The 12,715-nt window shown below is 34.7% G+C and overlaps 1 protein-coding gene across 1 annotated transcript in view; it reads right to left on the bottom strand.

The window, feature by feature from the left end:
- Positions 1 to 12,715, bottom strand: part of FMN1 (formin 1) — a 303,131-nt gene that overhangs the window by 115,633 nt on the left and 174,783 nt on the right. The window contains exons 7-9 of the mRNA XM_019518964.1: positions 6,927 to 6,988; positions 4,528 to 4,616; positions 440 to 569 (exon numbers count right to left, since the gene is read on the bottom strand). Of these exons, the coding sequence (XP_019374509.1) occupies positions 440 to 569; positions 4,528 to 4,616; positions 6,927 to 6,988 (281 nt within the window). The remainder of the gene's footprint in view (positions 1 to 439; positions 570 to 4,527; positions 4,617 to 6,926; positions 6,989 to 12,715) is intronic.

The following is a 12,715-nucleotide window of genomic DNA, read 5'->3' on the forward strand; positions in this document are numbered from 1 at the left end:
TTTTTTATGAACAAGGTTTTATTGATCCACTTTAATGTATTTATTATATTGGCTCTGATGCTATTCTTTTAGTCCCCTTCTGTCTTTCTTTCTGCTATTACTAATATAACAGTCTACTAGGTTGTACAATTTTTTTTAAAGTGACTATACTGAAAATGTTACATAATTTACATTACACTATTTACATAAAATGATTGCCTCTATACAAGTTAATTAAAATCTGCCGTTCAGTTACAAATAGAATTTGCTCTATTAGAAACAGTATACTACATTAAACACATCACTTCATTCTATTAAATATGCATTAAAGTTCCTAAAAAGGAAATGCAGAGACTAAAGTATTTATGTTAGGAACCATGAATTAGCTTAAGGAAATCAAAAACTTTATGCTATTTTAAATCAATTTGTAATTAGCTTTTATTAGACTGGCTGGACCTACCTTAGATGTACAAGTAATAATATCCACTTTCCGATGTACAGAGGTTATCCCCTCAGAGAAAACTGACTGAAAGATAATACACTGTGCACGTTCTGCAAAATTGGGTATCTGAGATAACTCATATAAAAACCTGTGAAAATGAGAACTACAGTGTAACACCAAATCTCTGTACAATTGCATCTTAATACATTATATGTCAAAACAGAAGTGTCAGAGAAGCCGTATATAAAATGGTCTCTCTCAATTTTAACTGAAAAAAAAGAAATCCAATAGAGCAAAATAATTTTTCATGTTCTTTGCCACAAGTTCTATGAACATACGGATGAGAGAAGAAATGCATATTACCAGCATCAAAGCTCCCTGGTAACAAGTAATTAGGAGATGGTTCTGAAAACATAAGATATTGGGCCACATCACAGGCAAGGTACAGACATTCAAAAACTCCAAGCCAGTCTCAATCTAAGTGCTATGGTTTTCTGGAAGTGCCATAGTTTAGACTGGTAGTGAACAGAACACACGCTTGCCCTTTGGTGGGGGGCAGCGATAAAACTTAGACTGGATTCCACCATTTTTAAATTAGTGTGTGTGTGTCCCAAACTTCTGTTTTGTTATGGGTATAGACCAGTTTCTGATCACTTATGCCAGTAAAATGTAATGTCTGTACCTGGCCCTAAGGTCTGCCTTGTGAATGAGGGAAACACTGCCTTCTACTGGAATAAAGACAGGTCTATATGTCGAGGTGACTGAATGAGGTCTGCTGGATAAAGAGTGCAAGAGAATCCTAAAAAATAGATATGGAAGATACCTTTATTTTATTTAACCCAGTGCTTCCCAAAGTGTTCACTATCCCTTATTTTGGAGAGTGCAAAGTTCTCTTCAAGGGTCTAGGACATGTCTAAATGAAATGGGTTAATTTTTAATGACATATGCAAGGCTGAAGGGATATATGCCACATTTTATCCTTACAAGACTTTAAAAAGTTGAGAAATTTTGGTATAGTCTCTCTGCCAGTTTTGGAGGGCTTTTGAAACTGAAATCCAGGAAGTGGCTAAGAGACCTTTTTCTTGAAATCTGTATAACTATGAAGTAGGAGAAACAAATTAAAAGGACTGGAAAATAGATAAAGCAGCTATATTTGGTTAGAAATCTCTCTTTTATGAAATTCTGCACAGCCTGGAAGAAAATTACTATTATTTAGTACACTTATTAGTTCATTATTTAGCCCAGCTTTTTACATATGACAAGTAATATGGCACTTAACATTTTCTCTAAGACTATATCACAGTATCAAAGATGTTTTGGTGAAGAAGTTTCCTCAGAGTTTTCCTTTTCCAAATTGCATCACCATCTCCAAGAGTATAACTGTGTGCTCCAGTCCTTCACCTCATTTAAGTATCTGTTGACTTATTCAGTTATTATCTAGCAGATTGCACACATTTTGCTTTCAGTCTTTCCTCATAAATCAATCCCATATTAGTGGCTCTTCTTTGAGCTTTTTAAATCATGAAGTGGCCAGAAATGAACATGTTATTCCCAATATTGTCAATTACAAGCACCCAAGAAACCTGTGTTCCAAAATATAACGAGACTGAATTAAAAAATGTGAAATATTTTTACAAAATATTGACTTCTTTTCACCCACTGGTTTTTGAGCCTTTAAAGCATATTCATTCATTTTTTATGACCCGTCTCTGAAACCACATTGGCTTGAAACTTATTTTTTCTATATGAAGTTTGGATTTTCATGGAGTCTTGATTCCTGAATATAGGAAGATTTCTGTTCCTATCAAAAGTCAATAGTGATATGCCACAATATGACAGAGACAAAAAAGGTTCAGTGCCATTATCTGGGAATAAGCTAACGTTTTACTTATAAAGAACAGATAATTCCCTTTCTCCAGTCAATAACATGCATAGTAAAGATGCATGGTATGGCATTGTACTACCATTTCCCTATGTACTAATGGTCTCATAACTAGAACTAGAGAGACTACATTACAGCCAAAATACAGTACATGGAAGCTAGCTAAAGCATCTGCCACCACCAAAGTCTTACGTTGTGGTCAACTGCACATATAAATCTTAAATGCTGCAATGACTATTAGCATTTTAACAACTTTTATTAAAAAAAGTTTACGGGGATATTGCCATATTGCTAAGATATATTTACAGTGTGTGTCAACAATAGCAAATATAGTGTGCCAGGAAAGCAAATCAAAATCACATGTGAATGAGGGCATTGTTGATATCAGCAAAACTTTCTATTGATCTAGAATGCCAAAACATTTAAAGTTGGCAAACCTTCCTTCAGACTGAGAAGAATTCAGCCCAACAGTTACAAGGCACTTTGTATGCAAACTGTTGTTAACATTTGTAATCATTTAAAAAACAAAAACAAAAAAAACCCATGGTATTTCCTTTTTAACTTTGTTCTGATACTTACTAATGAAAATGTAATCAGGTTTATCCCTTGCAGTAACTAATTATAATCTGTGTAAAAAAGGATCGAATTAATTTGTCCTTAATCTTGTGGGATGCCATGCTTAAAATGTAGTTCCAACAAAAGCATCAGGTCTGTGTTTATTGAGACTGACTGGAGAACTGTAAAGCAACTGTTGATTTACTGAATTTTCAAAGTATAGTATTTTGAATGACCAATAAAAATAATATAAGAGCATCTCTGGTGGACTGCTTCATCATGAAGCAAAATTTGAGTAAAAAAAAGTTTTATTTTTCCAATAAGAGAGGAAGTTATGGGATAATTAAGTGAGTTTTTAAAATATATTTGGAAAAGAACTGGAAGTAGAGGAGAATATAGTTTTATTCTAAATGACCAGAGATAGTTTGTTCCTTTAAAATCTCTTATTTTTAAATTTCAGAACAATGATAGCATAAAACTGACTGTGTGATTAATGAAGACCAACCTCTCCCCATTGTGATTTACAAAAATGGGCACAGCCTCCTATAACTCTGGAACTTTAGGCATGATTCATATGTTCCAGGACATAAAACACATTTATATTTATTTTACCCAGAGGTACTGCAAACAGGTTGCCAAAAATTCAAGCTCTGGAAAACATCAAGTAGTCACATTGTACCCTTATGTTATAGGCCCAGGCTCACTCGAGTATGGTCAACTAAAACCCATAGACACATCATGAACGAGCGAGCTAGTGTATGAATGTGAGGAATATCCATAGTTGGAGGTCCTAACATATGAGAGAGAGTTCTGGTCCCCAGCATTAACCTGCTCCCCAAAGCAGTGCATGGTCAACTATCAGCAGCAAGTGCTCAGTTTAGCCTGAGGGTGGGGAAAACAAAAGTGTCTGCCCTTTACCATGAACCTCTATCCTTATAAAAAAGGAAAGGTGTAAAACTAATATTGCTTTTGATATCTGAAATCCTGAGCAATCAAATGCCAAAGCCATTTCTGCTGCCTCCATTCTTCTTTTAATAATCATGCTCTTCCACACAGTGCTCTGCTCTAAGATGAGCAAGGAACAGTAGAGTTGTGAGGGGAAAAGAAGAAATGATAGAGGGGCCTTTAAATGGGAGTACAGGTAGTGGAATGGCGTGGAAAGAGCGGAGTGGAGGCTAGTGGAGAGTGAGGAAAGCAGCAAGATGGGAGCAGAAGCCAATGTAAGGGATAAAAACTGGGACTGGGCTCACATATTATGATGGTAGGCAGAAATATGATTCTATCCAAGGATTCTGGTGACTTGAGCATTAGTTTCAGGGCATATCACAACAGTAACAACAATGGCAACCTTTCATTCTGGGACATGTTGCTGCTTTACAAACTTTAAATTCATCCTTAGTATTTCTGAGAGAAACATGAGTATTTTAAAGATGGGAGACCACCGGAACAGAAAACATGACCAGGAAGGATCACATAGTAACATCAGTATATTTAACTAGTGGCACCTGTTGATGCAATGTTACAGGTAACATAAAAAGTTTTTGCATCCCGTCTTGATATGTGGATTTTTAACAACTAACCACCCAGAACTATATTCCCAAACCCCCTCAGCCTGGTAGCAAAGAACCATTCAGAATAATGCAAAAGTATTTCAGAAAAAAAATCTTACTGTTCTGGCTTGTCCAGGAGCTTCAGTTCTTCTTTTTTTGAAGTCTCATAATGCTGTTTTATTTTCTCCAATTCATCTTTTTGTGCTCTCTGAGCAATTAGAAACCAGAAGAAAGAAACTTCAATTAATAAGAGGTCACAAATAGCACCTAAAAAAACCCTTTGCATTTACTTAGTTTCTTGCCTTCGTGTATTCTGTTTACAGTAGTGCGATAAATAGTGAGTTTCCATATACTCAGCTTGCATCAACCTCTTATTTATGGTGGTGCTGGTAAAGTTTTCTTAATTTGGTACAGTCAATAATGGCAATAACTTCATAACCATATAGTGCTATTCATCTAATGATCTCAAAGCATTTCTTAATAAAGATGGGGTTCATCCACACAACATACAATAGCGATCAAGGAAATGAAATGATCAAAAGCCTTTTAGACAGTCTCAAAATGTGTCTTATTGGTCAAATCTTTTGCCTCTTTCATTTACATTGGCTTTACTTTAAACTCAGTGTTTGTTTATTTATTTTAATATACATTTCCCCTATTATAAATTTTAACACTACTGTTTTTCCTCCAAATTTTGGAAAGAATTTATCTGTAATACAACTTATAATTATCCAGGATTCCTTATCAGTAATTTTTCACATTTCCACAAGCTTCTGAAGTATAAAGGTGAGTTAATGTTAAAGATAAACCTCATGCTACACATGCTGTTCTCTGTATGGCACTTCCCTTATTTCTCTGGGTGATTTAGACCAACATCAGTGTATTCTGCTTACACAATAGTTCCAGAGAATATAATTTGCATTTCTTTTTCCACAATTTTGACTTGCCTACTAAGTAACTTATATGATTCCATAAAGGAACCCAAAAATTTAATACTAAAAAACACAAGGTTGACTTGAATCAATCACCATTTTTATTCATGATTTAAACTAGCAAACAAGAAACCTCCAGAACCAGCTGGTAGGCCCAATCCTCTGCATTGGGTGGGTGTGGTGGGGCCTGATCCAGCCGTGCAGAGGGGGTGGGGAACATGATTGGGCCTTGATCCAGCTGCATGGGTGGGAAGAGGGGCCCCCCATCTCTAATCCAGCTGCATGGGAAAGAGGGGCCTGGCCTAGCCCCAACCAAGCCACACAGGGCTTGGGAATTTGGCAGCAGGGGAGAGATGGTAGTAACAAGAGTCATTGCTTCCCCTCTGCCAAGTTTCCTGACCTGTAGACAGTTCTGCAGCCCAGATATCTTGGCTCTGTGGGTCAGATTTGGTTCATGGGCCATGGCTGAACACACCTGCTTCAAATAATTGGTATGTATCTTCTTTTGCATTTATAGTCTTCAATTACTTTCCTAAAGAAAAGTTCATTCTCTTTCACTGGTAGAATTTAGTAAAGTTAAGTTAACTAGGAAGATAACTACATATATTATTTTAAGCAATTACAGCATTTACTACACATTTTCTGAAGATTGTTCATTTTTTATTTTCACCTTTAGAAAATGAGCAACAACATATTTCTTATTTATTACATAGTAATGGCTTTGCTCCTGATTTGTGTTAAGATAGAGTTGAATTGAAACTGGAATTCAATAAAAATATCTAAAGTGCATTTTAAAACTGCTTTTGTTAGTATAGTAAAATACCTTAAATATACAGAATACAGAAAGAAAAAAGGTTCATCAAAATATGTTCTACTTTTCAAACTTTGATTTATTAAATAAGATAAATATTATCGATATTTAGAGACATGAACAGATTTTTCTGATCTTACCCTCCAAAATTTTTGGACTTTTCATGCTTTGTGTTTATTCATTAATTTCCTACTTTTTAGGCCCTAAAATTTCCTACTTTAAATTCTCTATCAGTTTCTCTACTTTGAACAAACTAGCCTTTGATCTGAGCTAGCTGTACAGTAGAAGCTGTGTTGTCTACACAAACAGAAAAGGCTATTGATATCAACAGCTGATTTTCTGTTTCAACAGGCTCACATTCCAGGTACTTAGCCAGTGATTTTCATTACTTCTGTGGCTTGATTCTTTTAAAACTGTGACAGCAAACATGAAAATGTAGTGCTTAAATAATTACAAATGATGGAGACCCCTTTTTCATAGTGAACAGGACAGAGATACAGAAACCCATGCCCATACTCATTGGATTTAATGTTTCTACTTTCATTTTATAGTTAAATTTTGCATCTGAATTTTTTAAATCTGAAGTAGTGTTAGAGTGATGTTATAGCAATAATGGTCCATGAATAACTTAAGAATTCTTTTTATGAGATATCTCCCATCTAAAATGATGAATTAAACACAACTTCATTCATTTTTGAGTACAGTTGTACCTGGTAAAAATCTCAAATTATGAGTGTTGAACTGTTTGGATGATGTCATTTCTTACCATACTTACATTCTCATACAGTGCTTCAAGAGTTTCCTGGTCCACTACAGAGTCATCCACATTTAGTATAGCTGTAAAGGATTAAACAATTAATTAGATTCTAAAAACCTACTTTGAGTTGCCTTCTATTGCCTTAGAGACATACCACACAGATATTTGAAGGTCAAAATTCTGCCTAAGCCTAGATGTCTCAATGGACTAGTGCAGATAAGGCATGCCATTTTCTGTAGCTGGACTGATCAGGGTCCTGCCAAGTCAGTTGCTCAGCATTCTGGATAGCTTGGAGAGCTGGTAAACTGACAGCTAAGTGGCAACCCAGGAAGCTACCTGATACACCCAAGACCTTTGGTACTCAGACTATGGGAAGGCAGATAAAAGAGGGAGATGGGCATCAATACATTCCCCTCAAATGTTTCAGTTTCACCAAATCAGCATTTTCCAACAGAAAGATGGTCAATCTGCAAATTTCCAACCACTACAATAGAAGGTCAGCAGATATTGCTCCTATTTTTTTCCAAAAAGGAAAGGGTCAAGATAATTTCTAAGGCAGATCTGGATTTCATGGCATTATTTATTTCTAAGATTTTTAGCCTCACTGCCATTTACATTTAAGCATTGAGTTACTACAGTTCAGAACTAAATCAAATTGAAGGCATCAGGTGCACTCTGAACTGAACACCATCTGTTAATAAATTCAGAAACTTTGGAAGTGATTAAAGAACTTGCATTTTCTTTGAATATAAAACATGCTCAGGCAGAGAACTTTCAGGTGCTTTGAATATAAAGCATTTCTTTAGGTTACAATAGATTTAGGAATATTAATAACATAATCATCAAAATTAAATCTTCAGCAGTTTATGTGGTCACTGAATTCCCATTAACTGGCATCCTGTATCTCTTCATTTCAGCTACATTAGATTTCTTCACTTTATGTGGGAAGAATTGACCACTGGTGATTTAAGTTTTAAAAAGCTCTTGCCACAGTTGCCATCCACACTGTTTGAAATAGGCAAGGCTCACATCTTTAAATAATTATTCAAAAGTAATAAGTTTCTCCTTCTCTCTCCTACCCGACAATTTTACATTGTGAAATTAACCAGCAGGCTAGTAAATTCTCTTTGTGGCAGACTAATTAATTTTATTAAAAAGGCCAATGACATTTAGAATGCTTTAAAATTTTGCCTGTCAATTATGATTCCATCTGCTGACATTACATACTGAATAAAGAAGAGTAGTAAAAGGAAGAAGGGTAATTTTTACTTCTATTTTGTCACGTATTCTGTAGAAAAGCAGCCAAATGGAAACAAACAAACAATCAAGCAAACAAACTCCAACAACCCTGAAAAGCTAACTATTGAACAAATATACAGTCCTCTCCTGTAAAAATACCATTAGTAATGAAGACTGCCAAATCATCTCTCTGCCAAAGCAAGGTATCATCTGCCAAATAATGTACACTATCTACCATATTATTTAAACCAATTTCAAAGGGTCCTAAGAGAATTCCTGGCCCATCTGGGGATACACATGTTTGTCTTTTCAATTGCTTTTTATAATATGCACAAATGCATAATTCAAACTGGAATATTCATTTGAAATGAAGAAATCTATCACCTTACAATGACTTAAGGAAGTCAAGTGCAACTAGTTATCCGGTTGACAAAGTGTAGAACTAATGACAGACCTCATAAATATATACAAATATGATAAATTGTGCCTGGTAGTGTAAAAAACCAGAACAGTACAAGAAAGATAAAGTACAAATCAGTACAGGCATTATATTAGTTTTGACAGTTTTTGCTGGGTAGTTTATTGGATGGTAACAGCATTTTATCACTAGCACTTTCCATTTCAAATGCATATACTAAATACTACTGTTTGATTGTGTAACTAGCAACAGTTATAATAACCAATTATATTAATATAAAATGACAGAATTAAGCCCACCACTGAGCCAGAAAAGTTCAAATGTAATAATACATTAAATAAACGCATCTAATAGTTAAACTTATAAAACACATTCTGGTATGCAAGTAAAATGTAGAACTGAATCAATAATAATTGCTAATACATTTCATCAAACAAACATGATAACAGTTTATCCTTCAGCACAGCTGATTATTTGTATTCAATAACAAAGAAATATTTTCTTAGTTACAATGCCTCCAATCCTACAGTTTATTACCAATACACAGGCTGACTGCTTTGTTTGCACAGTATCAGCTGAACAGGGACTTGAGACAGATTTTTTTCAAGTTATTCAGACATGTAAAGGTGCAGATAAATTTATAGTGAAATTCTCTCAGTTTATTAGGTATCTATCCATGTTTGAATAATTTCAATAAGAGTACCTATTCACCACTGAAATCTGATTAATTGACTGTATTTGTCTTCATAAATCTAAATATCTTAACTTGGCACTATACTTTTTTTTAAGTCACAGTAAACAGAGTTAACAGCATGTATGTTGGAAACACTGTACAAAATGGAGAAATATACAAGTGTGCTAATTGGCTTCGTTTCCTAAAAGAATTCAGATTCTGGAGAGAGAGGGCTGACACCTCTATTTGACAGGTATAAGATATATGAACTACATAGATCCTTCTTAGATGAAAACAATAAAACCAGTGTGCTGCATAAACCAATTTGAATGGATACTATCTACAAATATTGATTACAGTTTAAGAAACAGGTATTCTTTTTATTTTTTCTTTCAAACCAGGTGGGCAGAAACACCTGATCTTCTTGAAACAAAAAACAGAAAAAAGTAAAATAAAAAAGAAATCTACCACCACCTAAATGTGGAAAACAAACAAACAAACAAACCATCTAACTTATCAATCAGTTATTTTTAAAACAACCAAACCAATCATTTCAGCAAAATACTGTTAGCTTAATTGAATGCATTAAATCTCATTATACTGAGACTTGCATGTAGGTGCAAGTTATAAACGTAAAAACCATAAATCAACAACAGAGGTTCCAAAACAACTAATAGCTACTGCAATATCAGTCATCATTGGTGGCGTTTACTTTTATCTTGCTTTCTAGTTAGCTGCTCCCCTTACACTGTCAGTTCAGTTAGAATATTTCACCTACACCTCACAATATGTCGAAAGGAAGCAGACTCATGCTGTGAAAAGCTGGTAATTTTATTGGGTTCCTTTACCTTTAAAAAAATCTGTTACTTGGCCAAGTCTGGTTTCTGAGCTCCTTTTTTGCAGGGAAATTGAGGCAAACATTTTTATGTGGCTCTATGGTGTCTGCTCACAACAAGAAGAATTTATATACACAAGGGTCATTAGCGCAGTGTTGCACCCATTAGTATATAATAACCGTCAGTGAGGACAAAAAACAGATCAGCATTGCACATTCAAACTAACAGACATGCATAAAAATACTTGCCAACTACATTTCACATGCAGAGGGTATTCTATGAAGTATAAACTTTTATCCAAAGTTTTAACAGATTTACTTTTTTCACTTATCCAACTCCACTGTAAATGCTTGGGTTTTTTTCTATTCTGACGCTTTATTTTTTTTCATTCTAAAAAGGCTGACCTAAGAAAACCAGGGCAATATTCAAAGCATGCCATGAACTGTGCACAGAAACTCAGACAACTGTCAATCTTTAAGATTTAGTACTAAAGAGATATTTCTTTCCTCTTAATTACCACTGCTTAGAGACATATTATGTATTACCAGCATATTGAAGTCTGATTATAAGTGTTACTATTGCACTTTACAGGGTATTTGACTGACAAGAGATCTGCTAGGAGAATGTATCTATTTAGCAGCAGCAAAGCAGTTAAATAGGACACAATTTAAAAATGTGAATAAAATAATTTTAACAACAACACTTTAATAGGCAACTGGAATTATGTCACAACTGTTCAAGGTTATATCTACTTGGCCAATGAAAGATTTAATTATTTAATATGGTTAAGTACTGGAAATAAAAGTTTGGTTCCAAGGAAAATGAAGCCCATCTTAGGAAAATTTGAATGAAGATGTTTGTGATTCAGGTCAATCAGAAAGTTATTTTGATTGTTTAGGACCAACTTCCTCTTGGCAAAACTGCCCAAACATCCAAACACCTCCTGCTTATTTCAGACAGATTGAACTGACACTCTAAACTTATTTAAAGGCTTTCTTCAGCATCTCATTTTCTGTCATACAAATTTGTTAAACAATTTATGATGCAAAGCACCACAGATATAATGTGGGTTTAGAAGGTTAGGGAAACTCAACTGCTGCATGAAGTCATGAGCAAAGGACTCTGGCACTAACGTTAACCTAACCACATCAGGCTCAATGCCCCAGGCAGATTCACAAAAACATATGTTGTAAATTATCCAGAACAAAGGAAATAACTTTTAAAGGAAATTGTTTCCCAGTTTCTGAGATGTGTACATATCTATCTCCATATTGCACAAATACATACATACAACATGCTACACACAGTGAAGAAATTAAGCATTTACACAGTTATCTAAAACAATATAGCTTTTAATTATTTTATAATCTGCATTACCATTTTGATATTATTTTGCTCGAAACCACATTAAAATTATTTTTTTATAGTACAAGTAAGATCTGACTCATGATTTCCAAAGTGTACAACTTAACCTAGAAGCATTTTAATTCTAAAACATAATAAGGAAAAATAATATATCAGTATGTTTTGCAGAATTTGGTTGAAACATGGTATAGGAGTCAGGAGATCTGGGCTCTGTGGTTATCAGAGAGGTCACTAAGGGCCATATTCACACAGGATTATGTGCAGAACACTTCTGCTGATTTCACCTAAAGAGGATCTGGGGACATTTTTCCATTTTGTAAAATGAGAGTGATACCAATGAACCATTACATAGAGGTTTTATGAAATTTATTACATTAATGTTTGTAAAGTGTCTTATGGCCCCCACATGAAAGTATTTAACATTATATATACACCTATTAATATTATACTTACTTATAGGAAATATGGTATTTAAGCATTCAAACAAATTTGCCTAGTTATTTAACAATTTCCCTGTTTGCTAAAGTTTAGAAATTACCTCAGGAACACTGAATATCTCATATTGATTTCTTTGCTCTAAATGGAGTAAACAGTGTCTATAGGATGGTGGAGGGGGGGTTGGGGTAAATTAGGCAAACCAAATGATTGAGAAAAAATGGTAGTCTTGGCTGCTTTCCCACCACCAGCTGAAATGGGCAGGAATGCACACTCCTGCACAAATATTTGAGAGGCACATTCACACCATCAGACTTTCCTTTAAAAAAAAAAAACCCATACCAACTGCCTAAAAATTAATAGCCAATGGTTCTCATACACCTCAAAATAAAATAACTTTAACATAGTGTTTTGCATAATACATAACTTAAGGTATCCCAGGCAGTGTATTTTCTATACTTTTCCAAGGCTCACAATCAAAAGACAATCTAACGGATAGAGGGTATGGTTGTGAAGGACATACTGTTTACTGGACCAATCATTTGAGAAAGCACATCATTACTGAGTTCATTTTATTCTACTCCAGTATGTGAATGATTTGTGTGTCATATTGGATACATACTGATGTTACCCTTAGATTGACCTGACTAGGTTAGGTCAATCTAAGTGCCGATCTATACAGATGCTCAGGAAGGCTAGATTAGGCAAAACATGGCTAGTCTAATCTTAGTTCAGCCGAGATGAACTAAATTAGACTGGGATAAGGTTAGCCTGATCTAAAAATGTTTGTACACATTTGGCGTGCAGGGCTGGAGTGAGCAGCTAGGCTTTCCCAGTCTTA

Source organism: Gavialis gangeticus, unplaced genomic scaffold, assembly GCF_001723915.1.
Source record: "Gavialis gangeticus isolate Ggan-Ray unplaced genomic scaffold, GavGan_comp1, whole genome shotgun sequence".
Taxonomy (NCBI): Eukaryota; Metazoa; Chordata; order Crocodylia; family Gavialidae; genus Gavialis; species Gavialis gangeticus.